General features: G+C 45.4%; 2 protein-coding genes across 7 annotated transcripts in view; one reads left to right on the forward strand and one right to left on the reverse strand.

Annotated features, from left to right (window-relative positions):
• Nucleotides 1–10,272: 10,272 nt before the first annotated feature.
• LOC311098848 (voltage-dependent calcium channel beta subunit-associated regulatory protein-like) lies at nt 10,273–19,825 on the forward strand (the record flags this gene model as incomplete). Its single annotated transcript, XM_084139416.1, has 10 exons — nt 10,273–10,320; nt 14,257–14,402; nt 14,753–14,814; nt 15,078–15,240; nt 15,456–15,639; nt 16,024–16,167; nt 16,383–16,596; nt 16,884–17,088; nt 17,494–18,402; nt 18,520–19,825. 10 exons carry the CDS (start codon nt 10,273–10,275, stop codon nt 19,823–19,825), a joined length of 3,381 nt encoding a protein of 1,126 aa, XP_083995542.1.
• A 4,903-nt stretch (nt 19,826–24,728) lies between these two features.
• The window catches only part of LOC311099146 (serine/threonine-protein kinase STK11-like), a 29,176-nt gene continuing 25,969 nt past the window's right edge, over nt 24,729–27,935 (reverse strand). For 4 of the 6 annotated variants that reach the window (XM_084139814.1, XM_084139812.1, XM_084139813.1 and 1 more), the window contains exon 11: nt 24,737–25,360. The gene's annotated coding sequence lies outside the window, so the exon portion shown is untranslated. Of the gene's footprint in view, nt 25,361–27,935 lie in introns of all 6 variants that reach the window. The other 2 variants (XM_084139809.1, XM_084139810.1) reach the window with 1 other exon arrangement.

Genomic DNA, 27,935 nt, shown 5'->3' on the forward strand with positions numbered 1-27,935 from the left:
ACAAATTTCTTTTTATCAAACTATAGTTTTCTACTTTGTGCATGACACAAGTAATTTTTCCAACAATTGTTTACAGACAGATTATTTCACTTATAATTCACTGTATCACAATTCCAGTGGATCAGAAGTTTACATACACTAAGTTGACTGTGCCTTTAAACAGCTTGGAAAATTCCAGAAAATGATGTCATGGCTTTAGAAGCTTCTGGTAGGCTAATTTACATAATTTGAGTCAATTGGAGGTGTACCTGTGGATGTATTTCAAGGCCTACCTTCAAACTCAGTGCCTCTTTGCTTGTCATCATGGGAAAATCAAAAGAAATCAGCCAAGACCTCATAAATTCTTTTGTAGACCTCCACAAGTCTGGTACATCCTTGGGAGCAATTTCCAAACGCCTGAAGGTACCACGTTCATCTGTACAAACAATAGTACGCAAGTATAAACACCATGGGACCACACAGCCGTCATACCGCTCAGGAAGGGGACACGTACTGTCTCCTAGAGATGAACGTACTTTGGTGCGAAACGTGCAAATCAATCCCAGAACAACAGCAAAGGACCTTGTGAAGATGCTGGAGGAAACAGGTACAAAAGTATCTATATCCACAGTAAAACGAGTCCTATATCGACATAACCTGAAAGGCCGCTCAGCAAGGAAGAAGCCACTGCTCCAAAACCGCCTTAAAAAAGCCAGACTAAGGTTTGCAACTGCACATGGAGACAAAGATCTTACTTTTTGGAGAAATATCCTCTGGTCTGATGAAACAAAAATAGAACTGTTTGGCCATAATGACCATCGTTATGTTTGGAGGAAAAAGGGGGTTCCTTGCAAGCCGAAGAACACCATCCCAACCGTGAAGTATGGGGGTGGCAGCATCATGCTGTGAGGGTGCTTCGCTGCAGGAGGGACTGGTGCACTTCACAAAATAGATGGCATCATGAAGAAGGAAAATTATGTGGATATATTGAAGCAACATCTGAAGACATCAGTCAGGAAGTTAAAGCTTGGTTGCAAATGGGTCTTCCAAATGAACAATGACCCCAAGCATACTTCCAAAGTTGTGGCAAAATGGCTTAAGGACAACAAAGTCAAGGTATTGGAGTGGCCATCATAAAGCCCTGACCTCAATCGTATAGAACATTTGTGGGCAGAACTGAAAAAGCATGTGCGAGCAAGGAGGCCTACAAACCTGACTCAGTTACACCAGCTCTGTCAGGAGGAATGGGCCAAAATTCACCCAACTTATTGTGGGAAGCTTGTGGAAGGCTAACCGAAACGTTTGACCCAAGTTAAACAATTTAAAGGCAATGCTACCAAATACTAATTGAGTGTATGTAAACTTCTGACCCACTGGGAATGTGATGAAAGAAATGAATGCTGAAATAAATAATTCTCTCTACTATTATTCTGACATTTCACATTCTTAAAATAAAGTGGTGATCCTAACTGACCTAAAACAGGGAATTTTTACTCAGATTAAATGTCAGGAATTGTGAAAAACTGAGTTTAAATGTATTTGGCTAAGGTGTATGTAAACTTCCGACTTCAACTGTATGTAATTGTATATGTATTTACGTAAATAAAAAAAGGGACCACAATGGAAATACGTCCCCGACTTTATTGTGCAATCCCGGTTACTTTAAAAAGTATTTGTGTTTAAACTTTTTTTTTTTACTGACAAATAAAATCAATCAATCCATCCAAACTGTGCAGTGGGAAATTGATGAATGGAAAGAGACATCTGTTACAAAACATCAACAAGTTAAATGACATTCGGAGATTGTCAAGCCAAGCCTTCAATACTGGGAAGCCTACAAAGTAGAGAGGGATGTATTTTCTGTTTGTTGAGATTTACATAGTCTATTTATTGTGGTGTTGAAAACACAAACCATGATATTGAAGTTCCCGAAGTCAATATGCTTTGTTTATTGGTTGTATGGTGCATTGGCACAGAAACCTGTTGGTGGAAAAATTGTTGCATATATTTTATTTTATGGCATCAAAATGTTGAAAAATCTGATTTCCCCTAGCTGATCATTGTTTGCAGCTGGCTATGATCGTAGAGTAATGAAACAGGCAGGGAGAGTGAGCTCGTCTGTGGTGGCCGGTGAAACCTCAACCTTCTGATCCGTAGCCCTGCGTGGCATTGACTGTGCCACAAAAGCATGCTGAAGTGGCAAAGTCCATATCCACGCTTATTTGTATTTTGTATTTTATTAGGGATCCCCATTAGCTGCTGGACTTGGGGATTGTGAAGAGACCTCTGGTGGCATGTCTTGTGGGGTATGCATGAGTGTCCGAGCTGTGTACTACTAGTTTAAACAGACAGCTCAGTGCATGTCAACACCTCTAACAAAAACAAGTAGTGATGAAGTCAGTCTCTCCTCCACTTTGAGCCATGAGAGATTGACATGCATATCAATAATGTTAGCTCTCCGTATACATTTAAGGGCCAGCCGCGCTGCCCTGTTCTGAGACGATTGCAATTTTCCTAAGTCTCTCTTTGTGGCACCTGACCACACGACTGAACAGTAGTCCAGGTGTGACAAAACTAGGGCCTGTAGGACCTGCCTTGTTGACAGTGTTGTCAAGAAGGCAGAGCAGCGCTTTATTATGGACAGACTTCTCCCCATCTTAGCTACTGTTGTATCAACATGTTTTGATCATGACAGTTTACAATCCAGGGTTACTCCAAGCAGTTTAGTCTCCTCAACTTGCTCAATTTCCACATTATTCATTACAAGATTTAGTTGAGGTTTACGGTTTAGTGAATTATTTGTCCCAAATACAATGCCTTTAGTTTTTGAAATATTTAGGACTAACTTATTCCTTGCCACCCATTCAGAAACTAACTGTAGCTCTTTGTTAAGTGTTGCAGTCATTTCAGTCGCTGTAGCAGCTGACGTTTATAGTGTTGAGTCATCCGCATACATAGACACACTGGCTTTACTCAAAGCCAGTGGCATGTCGTTAGTAAAGTTTGAAAAAAGGAAGGGGCTTAAACAGCTGCCCTGGGGAATTCCGGATTCTACCTGGATGATGTTGGAGAGGCTTCCATTAAACAACACCCTTTGTGTTTTGTTAGACAGGTAACAACTTTTTATCCAGAATATAGCAGGGGGTGTAAAGCCATAACACTACATTTTTCCAGCAGCAGACTATGATCGATAATGTCAAAAGCCACACTGAAGTCTAACAAAACAGCCCCCACAATATTTGTATTATAAATTTCTCTCAACCAGTTATTTGTGTAATTGCTGTGCTTGTTGAATGTCCTTCCCTATAAGTGTGCTGAAAGTCTGTTGTCAATTTGTTTACAGTAAAATAGCATTGTATCTGGTCAAACACAATTTTTTTTCCAAAAGTTTACTAAGGGTTAGTAACAGGCTGATTGGTCAGCTATTTGAGCCAGTAAGGGGGCTTTACTATTCTTGGGTAGCGGAATTACTTTTGCTTCCCTCTAGACCTGAGGGAACACACATTCTATTAGGCTTAGATTGAAGATACAGTGAGGGAAAAAAGTATTTGATCCCCTGCTGATTTTGTACGTTTGCCCACTGACAAAGACATGATCATTCTATAATTTTAATGGTATGTTTATTTGAACAGTGAGAGACAGAATAACAACAAAAAAATCCAGAAAAAACGCATGTCAAAAATGTTATAAATTGATTTGCATTTTAATGAGGGAAATAAGTATTTGACCCCTCTGCAAAACATGATTTAGTACTTGGTGGAAAAACCCTTGTTGGCAATCACAGAGGTCAGACGTTTCTTGTAGTTGGCCACCAGGTTTGCACACATCTCAGGAGGAATTTTGTCCCACTCCACTTTGCAGATCTTCTCCAAGTCATTAAGGTTTCGAGCCTGATGTTTGGCAACTCGAACCTTCAGCTCCCTCTACAGATTTTCTATGGGATTAAGGTCTGGAGACTGGCTAGGCCACTCCAGGACCTTAATGTGCTTCTTCTTGAGCCACTCCTTTGTTGCCTTGGCCGTGTGTTTTGGGTCATTGTCATGCTGGAATACCCATCCACGACCCATTTTCAATGCCCTGGCTGAGGGAAGGAGGTTCTCACCCAGGATTTGACGGTACATGGCCCCGTCCATCGTCCCTTTGATGCGATGAAGTTGTCCTGTCCCCTTAGCAGAAAAACCCCCCCAAAACATAATGCTTTAACCTCCATGTTTGACGGTGGGGATGGTGTTCTTGGGGTCATAGGCAGCATTCCTCCTCCTCCAAACACGGCGAGTTGAGTTGATGCCAAAGAGCTCGATTTTGGTCTCATCTGACCACAACACTTTCACCCAGTTCTCCTCTGAATCATTCATATGTTCATTGGCAAACTTCAGACGGGCCTGTATATGTGCTTTCTTGAGCAGGGGGACCTTGCAGGCGCTGCAGGATTTCAGTCCTTCACGGCGTAGTGTGTTACCAATTGTTTTCTTGGTGACTATGGTCCCAGCAGCCTTGAGATCATTGACAAGATCCTCCTGTGTAGTTCTGGGCTGATTCCTCACCGTTCTCATGATCATTGCAACTCCACGAGGTGAGATCTTGCATGGAGCCCCAGGCTGAGGGAGATTGACAGTTATTTTGTGTTTCTTCCATTTGCGAATAATCGCACCAACTGTTGTCCACCTTCTTACCAAGCTGCTTGGCGATGGTCTTGTAGCCCATTCCTTCTTTCATAATTTGATCAGTTATACTTGGATGTAGTGTCAGTGTTTGTGCTGGCATGTCATGCCTAAGTTCGCTCTTCTTGCCAATGCAAAAATCATTAAAGTAGTTGGCAATATCAGTGGGTTTTGTGATGAATGAGCCATCTGATTCAATGAATTTGTAGTACGTTTGCCAATCGGTTGTGCAGCCAGACTTATTTGCCATTCCTTTTGCCTCATCCCGCTCAACCATACCATTTTTCAATTCCTCTTCAATCCACTGGGATTTAACAGTTTTTACAGTCATTTTCTTAATGGGTGCATGCTTATTAGTAACTGGGATAAGCAATTTCATAAATGTGTCTGGTTGCTCCTCATTACCTTGAGGAGCAACCATAAATAGCCTTGGTTTCTCAAATGACTGCCTCGCCTGGTTCACCAACTACTTCTCAGATAGAGTTCAATATGTGAAATCGGAGGGCCTGTTGTCTGGACCTATGGCAGTCTCTATGGGGGTGCCACAGGGTTCAATTCTTGGGCCGACTCTTTTCTCCGTGTATATCAATGATGTCGCTCTTGCTGCTGGTGACTCTCAGATCCACCTCTACGCAGACGACACCATTTTGTATACATCTGGCCCTTCTTTGGACACTGTGTTAACAAACCTCCAAACGAGCTTCAATGCCATACAACACTCCTTCAGTAGCCTCCAACTGCTCTTAAACACTAGTAAAACTAAATGCATGCTCTTCAATCGAACGCTGCTGGCACCCGCCCACCCGACTAGAATCACCACTCTCGACGGGTCTGACCTAGAGTATGTGGACAACTACAAATACCTAGGTGTCTGGTTAGACTGTAAACTCTCCTTCCAGACTCACATTAAGAATCTCCAATCCAAAGTTAAATCTAGAATCGGCTTCCTATTTCGCAACAAAGCCTCCTTCACTCATGCTGCCAAACATGCCCTCGTAAAACTGGCTATCCTACCGATCCTTGACTTCGGCGATGTCATTTACAAAACAGCCTCCAACACTCTACTCAGCAAATTGGATGTAGTCTATCACAGTGCCATCCGTTTTGTCTCCAAAGCCCCATACACTACCCACCACTGTGACCTGTACGCTCTTGTTGGCTGGTCCTCACTACATGTTCGTCGTCAAACCCACTGGCTCCAGGCCATCTATAAATCACTGCTAGGCAAATCCCCGCCTTATCTTAGCTCATTGGTCACCATAGCAGCACCCACCCGTAGTCTGCGCTCCAGCAGGTATATCTCACTGGTCATTCCCAAAGCCAACACCTCCTTTGGCCGCCATTCCTTCCAGTTCTCTGCTGCCAATGACTGGAACGAATTGCAAAAATCTCTGAAGCTGGAGACTCTTATCTCCCTCACTAACTTTAAGCATCAGTTGTCAGAGCACCTTACCGATCACTGCACATGTACACAGCCCATCTGAAATTAGCCCACCCAACTACCTCATCCCTATATTGTTATTTATTTTGCTCTTTTGCACCCCAGTATCTCTATTTGCACATAATCTCTTGCACATCTAGCATTCCAGTGTTAATACTAATTGTAATTATTTTGCACTATAGCCTATTTATTGCCTTACCTCCATAACTTGCTACATTTGCACACACTGTATATATATTTTCTGTTGTATTTTATGACCTTATGTTTTTTTTACCCCATATGTAACTCTGTGTTGTTGTTTTTATCGCACTGCTTTGCTTTATCTTGGCCAGGTCGCAGTTGTAAATGAGAACTTGTTCTCAACTGGCTTACCTGGTTAAATAAAGGTGAAATATATATATATTTTTTTATTACCAACCACAGACCAACAAATATTATTTACATCAACAACATAGGAATCACTACAAAACGTATTGTATGACCTCTTATACACCATATTAGGCCCAGCCTTTGGAACTTTGGTTTTCTTAGATATGGCTACTATATTGTGATCACTACATCCGATGCATTTGGATACTGCTTTAAAGCACATTTCTGCAGCATTAGTAAAGATGTGATCAATACATGTTGATGATTTAATTCCTGTGCTGATTGTAGCTACCCTGGTAGGTTGACTGATAACCTGAACCAGGTTGCAGGCACTAGTTACAGTTTGAAGCTTTCTCTTGAGTGGGCAGCCTGATGAAAGTCAGTCAATATTTAAATCACCCAGAAAATATACCTCTCTGTTGATATCACATACATGAGCAAGCATTTCACACGTTATCCAGATACTGCCTGTTAGCACTTTGTGATCTGTAGCAGCTTCCCACCAGAATGGGCTATAGGTGAGGCAGATGAACCTGTAGTCAAATTACTTCAACAGTATTTAACATGAGATCCTCTCTAAGCTTTACTGGAATGTGGTTCTGAATATAAACGGCAACACCTCCACCTTTGGCATTTCTGTATTTTCTATAGATGTTATAACCATGTATTGCTACCACTGTATCATCAAAGGTATTATCTAAGTGAATTTCAGAGATTGTCAGAATATGAATGTCATCTGTTACTAGCAAATTATTGATTTCATGAACCTTGTTTCTTAAGCTACATATGTTAACGTGGGCTATTTTTAGCATTTTTCTGAAATGCTTGATTGTTTCCATTGCTTTACTGTAAAGCGTAGCAGAAGTAGACATGCTAATGTTATTTATGTTAGTGCAAGGTAAACACAGGGTCGCTACAGTTATTGTTATTTGTGGTCGTAAACATTATTTTGAGTTAATTCTATTAGGGGGGAGGGTGTTCCATTTATTTTACAGTACAAGGGGAGGGTCATGTGAAAATATTTGTAACTTTGGGGAGGAGGGTGCATTCTTTTTAAATGACACCTTGAGTTGGACCAGCCCCTCCCTCTCAGTACATTTCGATCTGTCCCTTAGTCACAGAGATAATCTAGTCTCGTCTGGTTTTCGTCAACTGAAATGAAAAATAATTTTTGTTTAATTATAGTTTTTTTCAGGGTCTATTTAGTCCAGGGCTATTCAACTATATTCTTACTGGGGCCAGATGTAAAAAAGGTTAATTGCAGAGGGGCCGGACATTTTCCACATGTGATTATGTGGAAAACTGTATAAAAGAAGAACTGTATAAAAAAGCAATGAACACACATCAATAAAGCACTTTTCTTAAAATGAAAGGTTGCTAAAAGTAATTAGGAAAGAAGTGGAGGAGGTCAACCAACCTGAGTCAAGGTGCAACCAATTATTTTAATCATCATTGAAAAGAAAAAGGTGCTTGCTCACCATTATTTATTTTAATTTAAACAACTATTAAAAGCTTCTTAAGAGTAATTAGGTCATTTTAAAATCATCTGAAAACTATCATACCCCCAAGACATGCTAACCTCTCACCATTATAATAACAGGGGAGGTTATCATTTTTGGGGGGTATGATATTTTGGTCCCCTAAAATGGTGGGACTATGTACAAAAAGAGCTGTATTTCTGAACGGCTCACCCAATATAGATGACAATAACCTCAAATTAAAGCTGACAGTCTGCTATTTAACCTCATAGTCATTGTATAATTTCAAATTCAAAGTGCTGGACTACAGAGCAAAACAATAACAAAAGAGTCACTGTCCCAATACTTTTGGAGCTCACTGTATGTCAAATCAGGCAATGCCAAATTCCAGTCTGAAGGAAGTATGCATTGAATTAATTTCCCTTAGTCATTAGGTGATTTTTTTTGTCACCTTCCCTTCTAACGAGTCCTCGTGAGCATTCAGGAATGGGGTCATAATATTTTGTAGCTTAAACTGTTCAAACGCTAGAGCCAAAATAATCAACATGCCACATGGGCGCAAGAAACCACTAAAAACAACTAGAAACCACACAATAGACAACCATCATAGTGCTTGTCATTTTGGCACTGAATGTCGGATTTTGGCAGGGAATTTTTTGCAGTTCTTTTATTCATGTTCAGAATTGATCAAAGGGCCAGTCTAAGTTAATAAACGGGCTGGTTTTGGCCCGCGGGCCACCAGTTGAATAGCCCTGATTTAGTCAGTTATTGTCTCATCAATTGCCATTGAAAAATAGGTGTTTGACGTTCTCCCCTCAGCAGCCTCCACTGATACGCACACACGCACACACACACACACAGCTGCCTCAGTTCTGTCCATGAGTACAGCATGACCTGCGGCGACCGAGGCAACGTGTGTAAATCATCACAGGGACTCAGTACATATGTGGCTAATGAGGGTTCTATGCATGAGGAATGTGAGCTGGTGTGTGTGTGAGTCTGAGAGTAACATGAGCTGGTATGTCCCGTCCATTAACAAGTAATAGGGTTTACGACTTTGCTGTTTGAAACATTTTAACTGGGCTGGTGGTTTTAGAAAGCTCCTCGCTCTACAAAAGGACTGAGCAGGTTGTATGAGATTTTGCATAAAATAAGGTGCCCATATGGTGTGGGGATGTGACAAAGTTTTCCTGAGCATGAATCAAAGTTTTGCATACACACATTCATGCCAAAGAGATTATGTGGTAATCTCTGATGAGAGTAGTGTATAGAGCAGATTATTGTATTGTAATACAATCAGAAGAACAAGTGAGGCGTGGGATTAGCCATCGCACGCACCCACACGCACAAACGCACGCACACCTGGTACACAATTTATACTGTTTATGAGTTCAGTGCTGTCTCACTGCTAATGAATTCCGTTTACATGTAATACACAAGATTCTAAGCAGAACACAGTAGTACTTTGTTGTAGTAGTACCATGGTGCTTGCCTACTGAGCAGCAAGGGGAACTGCCCCTCCCTACCTTCAGGCTATGCTCAAACCCTACACCCCAACCCGAGCACTCCGTTCTGCCACCTCTGGTCTCTTGGCCGTCCCACCCCTACGGAGCCCAGTCAAAGCTTTTATCTGTCCTGGCACTCCAATGGTGGAATGAGCTTCCCCCTGAAGCTAGGACAGCAGAGTCCCTGCCCATTTTCTGAATACAACTGAAACCCTGCCTCTTCAAAGAGTATCTTAAATAAGACGTCTCAGCACTGTCTATTCCTATTAGCACTGACTTTGCTCATAACTTCCGTAGAGGAAAAATGTATTTACTACGACTATGTGGGTTTCTCACCTAGCTATGTTAAGATAAATGCATTTACTGTAAGTTGCTTTAGATAAGTGGAGCACATGTTAAATCAGGCTCCAGACAGTAGCAGGGCAGCCTGCGTGCAATAAAGAACTAGACTGGATAGTTTATGAGTATCTCTCCTCTCCTCTCCTCTCCTCTCCTCTCCTCTCCTCTCCTCTCCTCTCCTCTCCTCTCCTCTCCTCTCCTCTCCTCTCCTCTCCTCTCCTCTCCTCTCCTCTCCTCTCCTCTCCTCTCCTCTCCTCTCCTCTCCTCTCCTCTCCTCTCCTCTCCTCTCCTCTCCTCTCCTCTCCTCTCCTCTCCTCTCCTCTCCTCTCCTCTCCTCTCCTCTCCTCTCCTCTCCTCTCCTCTCCTCTCCTCTCCTCTCCTCTCCTCTCCTCTCCTCTCCTCTCCTCTCCTCTCCTCTCCTCTCCTCTCCTCTCCTCTCCTCTCCTCTCCTCTCCTCTCCTCTCTGTCGTCCTCAGGGTTCACTCTCTTTGACCTGGACCATGAGCAATGACTCGCCTGTACTGACAAGCCTGACGGAGAACTCCACCGTAAGTACTGCAGCTCTCTACCTCCTATCCTCTCTCCATCCATCTTGTGCTCTCCTACTCTTTCTATAATCTCTCCGCCTTCTCTTCATCCATCTCTCTCTATGCTTTCTTCATCCTCTCTCCTCCCTCTTTTCTCACACTTCTCCCTCTCTCTTTCTCTCCCCACAATCTCCATTCGGTCTCCTCCCTCCATCCTCTCTCTCCATCCTGTTTATTCTCTCCATTGAGCCAGTCTTTTGGGCTGCCTCTTTGTGACCGTATCCCAGAAGCAGACATTGGGTTCAGTGACTGGCTGCAGACTGTCATGTTAGATTAGTCCAGTGGGTTTCAATGGGTTAGTAATATGGTCTGCAGGTAGCCGGCCAGGGATTTAGCTGCTCCCACGATTGATTGTGTTGTTCTTACTGTTGGGCTGAGTTTGTAAAAACAGCAGATTGCATTACACTACAGTCACTCTGGCAGTGGAGAATGTGTGTGTGTGGGTCACAGTGTATGTGTGTGTGTGTGTGTGTGTGTGTGTGTGTGTGTGTGTGTGTATGATGTTTCCTGTAATGATAACTGAGACCCAGCAGGTAATCGTGCTGCCTGTGAGGCTTTCCCTGAAGGACCTAGCCTGGCGGGTAGGAGCGTTGGGCCAATAACCAAAGGTTGCTGGATCAAATCCCTGAGCCGACAAGGTAGAAATCTGTCGTGCTGCCCCTGAGCAAGGCAGCTAACCCCCAACAACTGCTCCCCGAGCGCCAATGATGTTGATTAAGGTAGCCCCCCGCACCTCTCTTATTCAGAGGGGTTGGGTTAAATGCAGAAGACGCATTCAGTTGTGCAACTGACTAGGTATCCTCCTTTCCCTGTTACTACGCCGTAACACACTGTACTCATCCCTACCTCACTGTGTAGACCTACACACACTCTTTACATGAGTCCCCTTCCTGCTGAACCTATATACTAATGGATGAACCCTGTGTGATAGGTTATTCATTAATACACATCTGTAGCCCAGTACGTGACAGGAAGAGGATGAAGACAGAGGAAAAATGAATACGCTGATGATCATTTATTTAAATGTAAAACAATAGGCCCGCTATTCTTTTTGTTTCATTAGCGAATCTAGCGATGCTTTGATCCGAGGCCTGGTTATGCTAGCAGCTAACCTGACACCAGCTGTTTTGATTCTCAGAAGGGCATTCAATTGGAAACCATGGCTCCCTCTCCCTCCCAGTCATTCCTCGTAGAATAACCGCTCAGTTGCTGGATTGTGTGTGTGATTGGAGTTAACAGGTTGACAATGTTTGATTGATGGGTGGCGTTCTGGAACTTTCCCCAGAAGCTCATTCCGAGGGTTCCAAACTCCTCTGAGGGAAATGCAGAGTTGCAGACTAGAGGGTGGATTTTACTCAGATCATTCCCCTATCTCTACATGATTTCTTCTCTGGCTGTCTCTCACTCTTCTGTCTCACTCTCTCCATCTCTCTCCATATCTTTCTCTCTTTCTCTCTCTCTCTCTCTCTCTCCCCCCAGTAATACTGTGTGGAATTTCTAGGTTGACCTTGTTGTTCCCTCAGTCAAGGTTATGAAGCAAGTAGACTCTTGTGATCTAGAGGGCTTCCCCATCCATAGTATGGAGTGTTCTGTCTTTCACCCAATTACCAAATCTTAGCATGACTCATAGCACATTTGATATCACAGCCAATCCATTACTGTCCTCTCTGTCTTAATCATAGCGTAATTAGAGTAGAGGGGTGTGTTAACTGATATTCAATATAGAACTGCTTCGTCATTGGCTTTTAATGGCCCTCCATTATCAGAATCAGTCGATAATATAACATAAGCAGGTTCTCACTGCTTACGACAGTCTGACTGCATCCTCCTGATGATGCCACTCTGTCGCCCCTCCTCTCTCCTCCTCTCTCTCCTCTCCTCCTCTCACCCTCTCTCCTCCTCTCTACCGCTCTCCTCCTCTCCCCCTCTCTCCTCCTCTCTTCTCCTCTCTCCCTCTCTCCTCCTCTCTCCTCTACCCCTCTCTCCTCCTCTCCCCCTCTCCTCCTCTCTCCTCCGCTCTTCTCCTCTCTCCTCCACTCTCCTCCTCATCTCCCCTCTCTCCTCCACTCTCCCCCTCTCCTCCTCTCTCCTCCGCTCTCCTCCTCTCTCCTCCTCTCTCCCTCTCTCTCCTCCTCTCTCCTCCTCTCCCCTCTCTCTCTCTCCCCTCTCTCCTCTCCCCCTCTTTCTTCCTCTCCTCCCCCATCTTCCCTCCTTTTCTCCTCCCATCTCCATTTTTAGCCTGCTGAGGCCTAATTTTCTCCTCAGTCAGATGAGCAGGGAAATTGAATTAAGGGTCTCATTGACGTTTCGATTATAATCCAGAGGATCACTTAGGGAAGACAGAGCATGTTAATCACAAAGCACAGAGAATATTACTGTGTGTGTACGTGTGTGGCTTACAACATCTCTCTGAATCAACGCGACTCCTTATTAAATATTACACTGCTGAGCTGACACTGTAATGGGACAAAAATATAGACTTCAAAAGGAAAATAATATTTATTCCCAGCAGCACTACTCATGTAGCTAAGATGTTAGCTTGGCACAATAGATAACCGCATTCACACAAACATGGTGTGAAAACATAATGCATTTCTGAAGAATAATGTACTGCAGGCTATCTATTCAATCATTGATTTACAATACAATACATTATGACGCACAACAATAATACAAACAATAGATTGCAAGGCAAAACCCCTTCATGTGATACAAAGTATGTAATACAATAGATTTTCTATCATATTTCTGTCACCTATCCAGTCATTTCAGATCTGTGAACACTGAAAGTGTTAACCACCAGGGTAAGCTGCTAGGCTAAATAAAACCTGAAGAGTCTTACCCAGTTTCTCCAGATAGAAGTTCCCTTAACCAAATATCTATTTGGGAAACTTCTACTGACTCCCGTTGGTTCAAAGGGGTAGTGTCTAGGGTAAGGTACTAAGAGCGGAAATGGTACTAGGTCTCTGACCCTCTGTATAGGAGGTGCCACTGTCGGCAGGGTGGGAGGCCTCTGACCCTTATGGTCCCTCCCTCTATACAGGAGGTGCCACTGTCGGCAGGGTGGGAGGCCTCTGACCCTTATGGTCCCTCCCTCTATACAGGAGGTGCCACTGTCGGCAGGGTGGGAGGCCTCTGACCCTTATGGTCCCTCCCTCTATACAGGAGGTGCCACTGTCGGCAGGGTGGGAGGCCTCTGACCCTTATGGTCCCTCCCTCTATACAGGAGGTGCCAGTGTCGGCAGGGTGGGAGGCCTCTGACCCTTATGGTCCCTCCCTCTATACAGGAGGTGCCACTGTCGGCAGGGTGGGAGGCCTCTGACCCTTATGGTCCCTCCCTCTATACAGGAGGTGCCAGTGTCGGCAGGGTGGGAGGCCTCTGACCCTTATGGTCCCTCCCTCTATACAGGAGGTGCCACTGTCGGCAGGGTGGGAGGCCTCTGACCCTTATGGTCCCTCCCTCTATACAGGAGGTGCCACTGTCGGCAGGGTGGGAGGCCTCTGACCCTTATGGTCCCTCCCTCTATACAGGAGGTGCCACTGTCGGCAGGGTGGGAGGCCTCTGACCCTTATGGTCCCTCCCTCTGTATAGGAGGTGCCACTGTCGGCAGGGTGGGAGGCCTCTGACCCTTATGGTCCCTCCCTCTATACAGGAGGTGCCAGTGTCGGCAGGGTGGGAGGCCTCTGACCCTTATGGTCCCTCCCTCTATACAGGAGGTGCCACTGTCGGCAGGGTGGGAGGCCTCTGACCCTTATGGTCCCTCCCTCTATACAGGAGGTGCCAGTGTCGGCAGGGTGGGAGGCCTCTGACCCTTATGGTCCCTCCCTCTATACAGGAGGTGCCAGTGTCGGCAGGGTGGGAGGCCTCTGACCCTTATGGTCCCTCCCTCTATACAGGAGGTGCCAGTGTCGGCAGGGCGGGTGGAGAACTATGTGCTCCTGCTGGTCCTGCTGTGTGTGCTCGCTGGAGGCTCCCTGATCCTTTTGTCCGTGCTGCTGCTGTTCTGTCACCGCTGCTGTGTGGGCGGCCGCCGCTACTCCAGGTAACACCTCTACAGTAACCACACCTACAGTATTATAGATCATGTCCCTGGTTCTAACTCTGATTAAGCGTATTATGTATAAACAGAACTGTGGCACGTCTGCATAGAGGGATTAGGAGACACAGTGTTGAAGTGATTATGATAGAAATGGATTACTGCTCAGTGAAATAAAAATGAGCATTAAATCTTTGATGCCTGGAGACAGTTCTATTTTTGACCACAAAGGGCAAAGAGACAGTACAAATAACACTCTCTTTCTCCCTCTCTCATCCCTCTCTTCTCCCTCTCTCCTCCCTCTCTCCTCTCTCCTCCCTCTCTCTTCTCCCTCTCTTTCTGTCCTCTGTGTGCAGGGCCAGTGATGATCCAGAGAAGACTAATACCACCTATGTGGAGGATTCACAGCCCACACAAGGTAAGGAGGATTCACAGCCCACACAAGGTAAGGAGGATGTACATTCTACTTCAGTTTAGTCGCAGAATATTTGTATTAAAACCATAGAAACTGACACTTCCTCCTTTAATTTTTTCCTCTCCTCTCCTCTCCTCTCCTCTCCTCTCCTCTCCTCTCCTCTCCTCTCCTCTCCTCTCCTCTCCTCTCCTCTCCTCTCCTCTCCTCTCCTCTCCTCTCCTCTCCTCTCCTCTCCTCTCCTCTCCTCTCCCCTCCCCTCTCTCCAGACATCACTATCAGGCTAGATGAGTCAGATGCACTCTCGGCGTCTTGCTGCCATGATGAAGAGACAGACAGGTTCATGTCCACTTGCGCTACTGGCCGCCGGGTCTCCTTCAATGAGTCAGCTCTTTACGAAAAGGAGAGCAAGACTCAGGACAAAGGACGCAGGTACAGGGCAATGTTATTCACAAAATGGCTGCCGTGTATCACTCAGGTTGATGTTGCAACACAAGCACAGATTGGTGGTGGAAGTGGAGCGTCGTCTCCATACAATATTAAGTCCTTTGAAGCAAGGTCTCCTTGAAAAACAATCTCTTTATCTCAATGGAAACTCACGACTGAATTAAAATTAGATACCATTTCCTTCCTCTCCTCCTACTCAGGTACACCCTCACAGAAGGAGACTTCCATCACCTGAAGAAGGCCCGTCTGACCCACCTCCCCCTGGCCCCCCCCCCCTCCACCCTGAAAATCCTCACCATCATGGAGTGTGAGTCTACAGAGAGCAGCAGCCTCAACGTCAACGAACCGCCCGCTCCCAAACTCCCCCTCTATCCCCTCTACCAGGTAAACCTTCACATTTTACATTTAGCATGATTACTTTTCCATGGTAAAAAAAACATAGCATTTATTGGTTAGGTGCATTAAAACTTCAGGTGTCTGGGAAGGTAGATAAATATCTAGCTGACTCAACTACTCAACCAGAGGTTGTTGGTAGGATGGTGGGAGGATCTATAGGAAGACTCATTGTAATGGCTGGAAGGGAATCGATGGAACGGAGTCAATATGTTTGATGTGTTTGATACCTGTTCCATTTATTCCATTCCAACCATTACAATGAGCCTGTCCTCCTATAGGTCCTCCCACCAGCCTCCTCTGTACTCAACATACAACACAACCTTGGCATTGCTTTTCCCTGATCATCCTAACTTGAGCTGGTGTTTTGTCTAGTCTTCTGAGAGGTCTGCGCCTGCCTGGTTGGGCCAAAGCTCTAGTAATACCCTCCCTGGAGACATCCACCACAACATCCTGCTGGACTCCAGACTCAGCCACAGTCCACCAATCCCGTGCCCCCCGACCCCCCGCTCCAGAACCGTGAGTGTTATACATTACTTTATACACACGCTACTACAGACTCTGATGAAGTGGTAACGCTCTCGATTTCGCACCACGCATGCCCCTTGGTGAAGGGGGTTCGAGCCCCCACTTGACTGTCCTTAAAATCCTTTCTGTGAACTTCTCTATATGTACATTATCTCTACATCTACATTATCTACCGATCTCTACTTATACTCTATCTGCTTTGACAGACGGATGCCGTAGGGGACGGGGCGTGGGTCAGGATGGAAGGAGAGGGAGAGATGAGAGGAGTGAGGGGAAAGTCTCCGGCCCCCGGACACCAGGGTTCCGTTCTGCAGTTCTTCTGCAAACTGAGACGGCATGCCAGCTTGGAGGGGGCGGGGCCTTACTTCAGGAAGTGGAAGTTTGACAGCAGCCATCGTGCCGCCAGTCTAGATGCCAAAGGTGAGAGGTCATGTAGCGAGGCTAGAGGCATGTGTCTGGTTTTATTAAGTTAAACCTTTTGGACTATTATGAAATTTAAAGGTCATTTCCAATTGAGCCGACATATGCAGCGTTTACCGTGAATGCAGTCTCCGCAAATGCGGAAACATTGCCTTTAAATGTCAGTGGCACCATAACGCTGATCTTCTGCGCTACTGATTGAATCGAGCCCTGAACTTCTTATGGCTGAAAATATAGAAGAGAGTAATAACACTGTGTGTGTGTTTGTGTGTGTGTGTTTCCCCCAGGCTCTCCTAAGAGGCGTCCGTTCCAGAGACAGAGAGCAGCCAGTGATAACGCAGACCCAACTGAAGAGGATTCACCCCCTCTCCCTTTCCGCTGTGACATCATCCAGCCCCTCCCACACACACACAGCCAGAGCAACGGCCTCCAGCGTCTCTCTGCAGGGTCGCTATCGCCCCCCACCTGCCCACCCTCACCCTGTCTCAGCAGGTACCATTCACACACTAACTTCTAACAAACAGTATTATATTTATATCGGTTATAGGGGTACCTATTGAATCTGAATACATCATATGATCAATTCCGTAACTTAACTACTTTTGATAAGTGCAGTGTGTGAAGACAGATGATAGACAGGCAGGTGATAAATAAAACATGTAGGTGTTGTTTGATGGTGAATCTACCTGACGTCTGTCTCTGTCTCTCTGTTTCTGTCTGTGTCTCTTACTCTCTGTTTCTGTCTCTCTGTCTCTCTCTCTTTGTCTGTCTGTCTGTCTGTCTGTCTGTCTGTCTGTCTGTATGTCTGTCTGTCTGTCTGTCTGTCTGTCTCTCTTTGTCTCTCTCTCTTTGTCTCTCTCTCTTTGTCTCTCTCGCTCTCTCTCTGTCTCTCTGCAGGTTAGAGGTGGAGGCGGTGGTGGAGGCTGCCAGCAGCAGCAGCAGCAGGACAGAGAGAAACGTGACTCACCCACCATCAGAGCCCCCTGAGACCCAAGAGAGAGAGCAGGAGCCTGGGGAGGAAGCGACAGGAACAGGGACAGGCTTATGGAGAGAAGAAGCTGGGGCAGTGACAAGAACAGAAGCAGGAGAGGAGGTCAATGTATGGGTTGGGCCAGGAGAAGAGTCAGATGAAGAGGAAGAGGCAGATATTTTAGGGACAGAACAAAGGGTGGGTATGGGATCAGAGATAATGGAATGTCTGTGTGCAGACCAAGCTCAGGAGGGAGGAGATTGTTTCCAGGCAGAACTAGGAGCTGAGGCAAGGATAAGGGCAAGGACTGCGGATGGGTTGGGGGACACTCCAAAGACAGAAGCAGGGGTGGGGGTAAGAGCCAAGACAGGGGTAGGGGCTATTCTGGGAACAGAAAGAGAGCCCGAGACAGCAGTCAGGCTTGAGTCAACGATAGAGGTGGGGGAAACACCAGGGGCAGAATTAGAAGTTGAGGCAGGGCTAGGGACATCAGGGGTAAGGATAAAGGCAGATTCAGGATCAGGGTTAGAAGGGGTGCTAGGTGCTGGAGCAGGGCCAGGGATATGGGAAGATCCAGGGCCTCGATCAAGGTCTGGGTCTGGGGTGTGTATCAGTCGACAGGAGAGCGCTGAGACCCAGCCCTCTCTGTACAGAGACATCTGGAGCCTGCGAGCCTCTCTGGAGCAGTATGCCTCCTCGGATCAGAGCAGTACGGACAGGGAGTCCATACGCAGCGACGCCGACAGCGTGTGTTCGCTAGGAGGCGCCGCAGCCCGGTCCAGCTTCACCGCCTGCCTCTCCCAGGACCTTGGTGACGAACTGGAGGGAGAATGGGAGTATGGGGACACGGGAAGGGAGGGGGGAGACAGGGGACAGAGGGAGACAGAGGGGGAGGCGGAATACAGGGACACTGGAAAAAAGATTGGGCACAGGGGGGTCCAGAGGAGAGATAGTGAGGGAGGAGGAGGAGAAGGGGGAACCGGGGGAACCGGGGAAACCGGGGGAGGAGGAGGGGAGGCGGGCAGCCGGAAGCTCCTACAGATGGACAGCGGGTACACGTCCATTGAGGCTCCGATGCGGGCCACTGAGGAGCTGAGGCTGTTCGGGGCCCCTGGAGGCCCCCGGGGAAAGACGGCGTCGGAGAGAAGGCTGTTCTTCACCAGCTCTGGGAGGAAGGGCACCGTGTGTGAGAGCTTAGAGGCCAAGGTGTTCCAGGAGGAGCTGGAGGATGAGATGGGAAAGAATACTGAGGGGGAAGAGAAACCTGTAAAGAGGTCCCCAAGGTCCCCTAATGGAGGAAAGACGCTTATCCTCAAAGAACCACCACAATTGGTATCACCGCTAAAATCGCTACAATTGCAACAACCGCCGCTACAGTCATCCCAACCCCAAGCCATGCCCTCGCCACGGCCCGTACGCCTACGTCGGCGTGACTACAGCATTGACGAGAAGACGGACGCACTGTTCAACGAGTTCCTGCGTCACGATCCCCGCTTCGACCAGCAGGAGTCGCCACTGCGCTCCCGGCACCGCTCGCGCATCCACCTTCGCAAGCAGTGGCAGCGCCACAAGCAGTACAGCGACCCAGGGTCTGGTGCTGGGGGGCGCTATTCGCCCTCTCTGGAGAGGCAGAGTTTCAGACCCTTACGGAGGGGCGACAGTGCGGGATACCCTCTAGATACACGCTACCATAGCACGCTGTCTCGTATAGCCAGCGCAGCCGACGAGGAGGCCAGTGAGGGGGCAGCTGGCGAGGGAGCAACCAATGAGGGTGCGGCCTGTGAGGGTGCGGTGCATGAGAGCACAGACGTTAAGGAGTCAACCAATAAGGGCACAGGGAATGAGACTGTAGCCAATCAGGACACAGCTAGTCGGTCATCTGACGTACTGAGGGCTGAGGCCAGTGGGATGGACCCGAGGGTAGACAATTACAACAACAACAGTAGCCAAGCTTTGACTCTAGCAGAGAGTTACTCCTCTGCCTCCACACAGAACCCCCTTGTGGCTCTCCCTAAGTCCCTGAAAGACTCCCTCATAGATCCCCCTATTCTCCACATTAAGGACCCTGAATCCTCAGGCTTAAATCCCCATCCTCAGCCCCAGGCTCCATCCCCTCGCCTGTCTGATAAGCTTTCTGTGACCATGGAGGACAGGCTCTACACTGGATTGTGGAGGACAGGGCAGGGTCAGGGAGGACCAGAGTATGTGGTGGGAGCCATCTCCCTCTCCTCTTCCCCTGAGCCCTCCAGCCCTGTGTAGCCGGCTGACTTTTCACTCCTCCAGTTAGCTTCATGTCATCTCACTTCAGTTCATTCAATGGATGATTTTGTTCAATTTCTACTATATAGCATTAAAGAAACGAAAGACCTTCCCACATATAAGTGACCCACCCTTTTCTCTGGCTTTGAGCACTTCCTCATGACTGACATCACTTCCTGTACAGGTATAGGCTCTGGTTAGTGCTATCCGGGGTCCTTGTGGCATCCCAAACCTAACCCTAACCTTAAGCCCTACCCTAACCTAACCTTAACCGTTTTAAATTTCAACTTCAATTGGGTGACGTCAGAGTTGGGACGTCCCAAGGATACCATTTAGACTTATAGGCTCTGGTACAGGTTTCTTGACTTGATACCCAATACACATATGAAATGACAATATGGCTATTGGCCGCACTCTCGATTCTCTTCCAGTGTGATTCCCTACAGCCTTATGTTACCATGAAACTAGGTGCTGTGGCATCTTTTCTAATAGACTATGAAAGATATGCGACCTTAGATTTCCATTGTTACCGGTATATTCTTGCTTTAGATAGATATTAATCTCGGTTAACCCAGAACTAAAATCTTGCGTAAGTTGTTCAGCTTACTCGATTAAGTGCTGGGTCTATACATGTTAGAAAGGGAGAGTTCCGGTTTGCGAAGTCTCCACCCTTGCAAAAGGAAACTCTCAGCCAAAGCCCCCCCAATTTGTTTCATTAGTCCATTGCTGATATAGTCCCAAAATGTTTTGCATGTCAGCAATCAAGTTTTCAAGATATATCACCTTCAAAATATAGAAATACAGCCGGTATGATGCATTTTGAATCATACCGGCTGTATTTCTGTATTTTGAAAGTTATATATCTTAAAAACTTGATTGCTGACATGCAAAACATTTTGGGACTATATCAACAATGGACTAATGAAACAAATACCAAAATATAGTTTTTGGGTAAAATTTTCCTTTAAGCACTGCCTTCGCCCCAATCCTGATACTCCAAATAACCAGTGATGAAAACCCAAACACCAGAACTACTGCTGCTCACCATCCCACGCATCCCATCCCTTCGTGACAGATTCTACAGTTCTACGAGAGATTAGATAGATATCCTTGCTAGGAGATTAGATATCCAATTCATAGCTAGATTGTTGCTAGCATTTAAACAACTTCCCTGTTCATATCCTATTTTCTGGCATAATAGTGTAATTTACAGCATGATATGTGTGTAAACAATGTGAAAGTGAATACTGTACAGTTTTACATAATAACAAATGCACTTTGATGGGAAGGAAGATAATATGGCATGTTTGTCATCCATTTTCCTCATTCCAAAACGTCTCGTCCTCAAGTGTCCTTCTTATCATGATTATCATTGAGTATGGGTAATGGGTGTCTGTTTGTCCATAGAGATGACTGGATTCTAGTCTGGTAGTTTGTTCTGTTTATGCATTCAAAATATATTAGCACCCAGGCTAGTTGAGTAACACATGATGACAAGATTTGAATCAGGTTTTGTTTGATATTCATATTGTATCTCTATTTTGTATTTATATCATTATTTAACTATTTATTCAAATTTGCTAATTTTATGTGGTGTCCTGTCTTACATCTTCAATGGCATCATATTCAATGTAAACATTTTTTATCATTAAACGTCCTCTAGAAAATGGGCCTATTTTGGGTAAAGTTCCACCATGTATAGAAAACAAATGGTTGTCTATGCTCTTCCTCGTTTGTCCTCCCTCTCCAATGTCCCAGACCTATCAGCACTAGAAACCAGTAATTAGAACTACAACTCATTCCAATTCCATCCTCTCATGGTGTCTGAATATTGATTATAGAAGGAGAATCCTGAAACCTCCTTTTCAGTTCTAAAGGAATGTTTCCCCCTGGAGGCCTGAGCTGAGGGAACAGGGATGTGTCGCAGGCAGCCGTCTGCTGGATAAAGGGAACTTACCATAAGCCTGACTGACACAATACTCTAAGGCTACGTTTACACAGGCAGCCCAATTCTGAGATTTTTTTCATTCATTGGTATTTTGACCAATCAAATCAGCTCCGAAAAAGAGCTCGTGAAAAGATCTGATGTGATTGGTCAAAAATATCAGAATTGGTCTGCCCGTGTAAACGTAGCGTACAGTGTCAGTCAGGCTGATGGTAAGTCTCCTTCATCCAGCAGACAGTTATCACCAACCTGACTGACACATGATACTCTGTCTGTCAGAGAAACCTTCACACTCTTGGTGTAGAGAGGACAGACAGAGAGCAGGGGACTGGGAGGGGAGACCTGGAGGATGTAGCTACCACAGGACTGTGAAATTGGAGTTGCATTCAGGATCATTGACTGACTGATCTAAATGCTTGGAATTGATTGTTGTTAAATGCATCCAGTACACTGGTTTGACCCAGCATACGCTGAGTGAGTGACTTCTCAGCACCCAATGACCCCTAACCCCACTGGAAGGGATATTTAATGACCCCTAACCCTACTGGAAGGGATAGTTAAGGACCCCTAACCCCACTGGAAGGGATATTTAAGGACCCCTAACCCCACTGTAAGGGAGAGAAAGAAAACACTGGAAGGGATAGTTTCTGCATGTTTAAGCAATGTTGTACTTTCTGCAAACCTGAGTTAGACCTTGAAACACTGGGTACTTGTACATATTACATTGTTCACTTTATCATTCTCAAAAACAGACTGCAAATCCATTGGTACTGCTACTGGAACCAGGGTTCGAGTTATGTTGTACCTTGAGTAAAAGGTCCCTGTCTATGTATCTGGTAGGTAATTTAGTGTAGAGAAAAATGATCTGTACAGTATCGAAATCCCTGATGTTTTGTAATGCCTTGATACCTAGACTTCGAGGGACCAACCAATGTACATATTCACCCCCCCCCCCCCCCCCTCCCCCTCCCTCCAATTAAATAAAAGAGAGAAGGACAGAAGAAAAGAGCTGTGTTCACTTCACTTCGGTCATTCTGTGGATTCAAGGTGAACAGACTGAACATATTGCAGGTGGACAGACTGAACATATTGCAGGTGGACAGACTGAACAATAGAACACAATAGCCATGACTGTAGAGATGACTAGTAAGCAACAGAGGATGCCGGGCAGACATCCACATCACACAACAGTCAAGAGATACAGTACCATCAACACAATCATGGAAATAGGGGTGGGTTAATTGCAACGGCTAAGAAAAACGACTTTGGGTCCTTGAAATGCGCTATATCAATACCAATACCATGTATTATTGTTAAGAAAAAATATAAATAATTCTTAACACATGGTATTGGTATTTCTATAATTAGAATAAGGTCAGAAAAGCAGGAATTCTTCATTAATCAAAGGTACATGTGAGGCTTCTCATCGAGTTTTGCCTGGTCTGGGCTCTGTATAGATTCTCTCAGTGCCTGGCTGACGTGGGCAGCGTTTGTCTTTCTCCTTACGCAACCCTGCAGCTCCATCAGCCCAGCACTGAGAATAGATCATAGAGCAGGTGAGTCAGAGCACAGGGAGGGAGGGAGAGAGGGGGAGTAAAAGAGGGAGTAGAGGAGATAGCAGATGAGTCGGAGCATCGAGAGAAGGGGAAAGGAGGGGATACAGAGCGGGGGAAAGAGGGAGAAAGAGAGGGGGCGGGTCAGCAGAGAAGAGAGTAGGTGAGTGAGTCAGACCAGAGAGCGAGTGAGAGAAATTAAAATATGGGAGGGAGAGAGAGAATGGTGATGGGGGAGGAATTTTCAGTGACGTGATCAGCACAAAAAAGAAAAAAGGCCACCAGTGCATCTTTTAACATACAGATGCCTGACGCCATATTATTCCGGTTTTCCTGAGGTCTGAAGAATCCCATTTCAGTTTCATAGTTAAGAATCACCCTCAACCCTCCGTCCCCCTCTGGGGCAAGTGTTCACCCCAATGTCAGTGTAGGTGTGAAATAAACTGTAGAAGGTTGCTTTGAAACCTGTATTCATGCGTAAAAATAAACACCTGCAGTTTAATGACCATACACTGAGTGTACAAATCATTAGGAACACCTTCCTAATATTGAGTTGCACCCCCTTTTGCCCCCAGAATAGCCTCAATTCGTCAGGGCATGGACTCTACAAGGTGTGGAAAGCATTCCACAGGGATGCTGGCCCATGTTGACTACAATGCTTCCCACAGTTGTGCAAAGTACTTAAGTAGTACTTGAAGTAAAAATACTTCTAGTAGCTTTTTGGGGTATCTGTACTTTACTATTTACATTTCTGACTACTTTTACTTCACTACATTCCTTAAGAAGATATTGTACTTTTTACTCCATACGTTTTCCTTGACACCCAATATATAAGGAATTAATATAAGGAATTAGAAAATATTTATACTTTTACTTTCGATACTTACGTATATTTTACCAATTACATTTACTTTTGATACTGAAGTATATTTTAAACCAAATACTTTGACTTTTACTGGGTGAATTTCACTTAAGTCATTTTCTATTTAGGTATCTTTACTTTTACTCAAGTATGAAAATTGGGTACTTTTTCCACCACTGCAGTTGTGTCAAGTTGGCTGGATGTCCTTTGGTTGGTGGACCATTCTTGATACACATGGGAAACTGTTGAGTGTGAAAAACCCAGCAGCGTTCCAAGGCACTGAAATCTTGTCTTGCCCATTCACCCTCTGAATGTCACACTTACACAATCCATGTCTCAATTGTCTCAAGGCTTAAAAATCCTTCTTTAACCTGTCTCCTCCCCTTCATCTACACTGATTGAAGTGGATTTAACAAGTGACATTTATAAGGGATCATAGCTTTCACCTGGTCAGTCTGTTATAGAAAGAGCAGACATTCTTAATGTTTTATACACTCAGTGTATGTTCAGAATATAAAATAAAAATGGGAGCCAGACAACAAACAGGGTTTGGTTGGGACGTGTTTTATATAAATAATAATTAAAAAAGATTTATTGGAGAAAAAAAAAGAAACAAAATGAAAACAATAAAGCCCCTCCCAACACATCAGCGGTGGATGTCAAGGTTTCAGTCCGTTTTGTCTGTCCTTAACCAAGCAGTTTCCCCTTTCTCAAAGTTCCATCCAGCATGCAATTTTTATATCAGTATCACTATCCTCATAGTTCACATTTATAGGTATTCTTTATCAACCTCATTCCTTTTACACATCACAATGTGCGTCTTTTGGATCTGTCAAATAAATGGTTGTCTAAGAACTAAAACCAATGGGGTCAGAGTTCACGAAGGTGGGTCTTGCACGGCCAGCCATGCCTCCTCTGGGACAGCCTGAGAGGGGAGGATGGAGGGTCTTCCGCAGAGAGGGAACGGAAACACAAAGGACCACTTCACACCAAGACCCGAGGGTACAGTCTCTTTCTCTGCTACTCTCTCTTTCCATCTCTCCACTGTGTGCATGACATCCTTGAAGAAGAGGTCGTAGCCAAATGGTTCAGGAGGAACCGTGCGGCACAACATCAGCAGGTTTCTCTCACCATTGCCAAGGACTCCAGAAACAGAAGGACGGGAAAAGATAAACCTGGGAGGAGAGAGAGGAGAGTGAGGCAAGCTTTATTTTAGTTCATTTCATTGTACAACTATTGCATGACAAATAGGATTATTTATGACGTCCAGACTTGAAAAGTCTATTTAAAGGGCTTGCACCCTTTGCCTTATTTGAGCATCAAAGGCTTATTTGTCACACACGCACACACAGGCACACACACATATTGCGTCCCTCTGCCTCCAACAACACACAGATAAAACAGTTGAATGAAGGAGGGTCAAATACAGCACACAAGGAGAGAGGGAGCGAAAGAGAGGGAGTGAGGGAACGATAGAGAGGCGGGAGTGAGGGAGCGAGCGAGCGAGGGAGCGAGCGAGGGCGGAGTGAGGGAGCGAGCGATAGACAGGGAGCGATAGACAGGGAGACAATATCCTGCCTGCAGCCCACTCGATCTAGACAAGCGTGAGTCATCCCTTTAACACATTAATACAGAGACTGCTGCATATCCGACCAAGTAGCTCTGCAGTGTGTGTGTGTGCGAGAGTTGAATGATCGCTAGTGGAAAGACCATGTGTGCGTCTGTGAAAGAGAGAGTTTGTTAGAACTGTGTGTGTGTGTGTGTTCTCCTAATGCAGTTGTGCAGTGTGTGTGTGTGTGTGTGAACCTCAGTCTCTAGGAGGATGCCTAGGGAGCAGTGGTGTGGTAGAGATGACTCAGAGAAGACTTGAATCTCAGTTTCTCTCCTCCGGTTTCCTCCACTCCTCCCCCTAAATGCTTTTTGCAAGAGTGCTTAAAATATCACATCCACACAGGTTTGCGAGCGCGCACACACACACACACACACACACACGGTTATTATAGTTGATAGGTTTTTTTTAAAACTCAGTTTAGTTTCAGTTAGCTTTCAGACCTGATTTACTAGTTTTTATTTAGTTATAGAAAAACATCTCTATTTCATTTTTTCTGTTATTTTGTTTATTTATCGTGTTATGGACAGAAAGTAGCCTATGCATGGGAGGCTAGCAGACATTTATGTGTTGTATAGTTATTTTTTGGGATATCACCTCTTGCCACTGGTGGGCAGTAATACATAAGGTGATGGGTCAGGTCATAGGTTGTTTAAATTAGGGCTGTCAAATGATTAAATCAACTTAATGGCATTAGTTAATCGCAATTTTTGAATTTGTTCATATTTAGCCCTAAATAACGTTTTTTTCCATTTAAAAAGCAGTGCATTGAGTTAGGCATACTATGCTTTGATTGTACGGGACGGAAACTACATCAGAATGTTTTAATCGCATTTTCACCATAAACACAAAAGTTACTAACACACAGCCGTTGATGCTCCCAGTGTTTAAGTAGGCCTACTCCATCTTATCAATGTTCTTGAAGTTTCACACACACACACACACACACACACACACACACACACACACACACACACACACACACACACATTTACATTTTTACACACTTTTAAGTACTGTTAAAGCTTCAGGCATTCTAAATGAGTGTGACTATATAAAAAAATTTAATAATGGCTCTACGGATACAAAAGAACAAAGAGCTTTTAAAAACTTGTGACAACAAATGTTATGAAAATACTGTAATCATATGTACTGTTCAGATAACCTTACACACACACACACACAGGCCTACACACTCTCCCACCCACACCCTCTAACTGGGCGAGTTCATTTTGCATGGAATGGTGCACTGGGTGGGCGGAGTTTGCACATTTTAGGCCATTCAATTGGTCCTTAAGAGAAATCTCCACCCACCCGGGGCACCGGGCCATGCAAAACGAACTCGCCCACTTACTCCCGCTCTCACACACAATCATACACACCCCACTCTTGCATATGCAGCCTACCTTTAAAGGATCTCTGAGTAGCCCATTTCCCTTTCAGTTCTTCCTGTGCCATCCAAATTTGTGCAAAGCCTAGTCAGTGGTCATGTTTTCAGGTGGCTAGCTAAACAATGTACTTTTATCAAACCGAAAAATAACGTCTTGTGAGTAGTTTAAAACGGCCCGTGACATGCGCACGAATCCGCGGCAGAAAGAAACGTCGCCCCGGTAATATTGGGCATAACTTTGACATGATTTGGGCTAGAGGCACACGGTCTTCAGCGCTGTAAAGGGGCAAGCATTGACTGAAACCAAAGATTTGTATTACTAGCCCAAGATACACTACATGACCAAAAATATGTGGACACCTGCTCGCCAAAACATCTCCTTCCAAAATCATAGGCATTAATATGGGAAGATTCTGGGAAGACTTTCCACTAGATGTTGGAACATTGCTGTGGGAACTTGCTTCCACTCAGCCACAAGAGCATTCGTGAGGTCGCGCACTGATGTTGGCCAATTAGGCCTGGCTCGCAATCGGCGTTCCAATTCATCCCAAAGGTGTTTGATGGGGTTGAGGTCAGGGCTCTGTGCAGTCCAGTCAAGTTCTTCCACACCGATCTCAACAAACCATTTCTGTATGGACCTCGCTTTGTGCACGGGGGCATTATCATGCTGAAACAGTAAAGGGCCTTCCCCAAACTGTTGCCACAAAGTTGGAAGCACAGCTTTACACCACTCCAGCCGACGCTTGGCATT

The sequence above is a fragment of the Coregonus lavaretus genome, assembly GCF_964263955.1.
Source record: "Coregonus lavaretus genome assembly, chromosome: 23".
In the NCBI taxonomy this organism is placed as follows: domain Eukaryota; kingdom Metazoa; phylum Chordata; class Actinopteri; order Salmoniformes; family Salmonidae; genus Coregonus; species Coregonus lavaretus.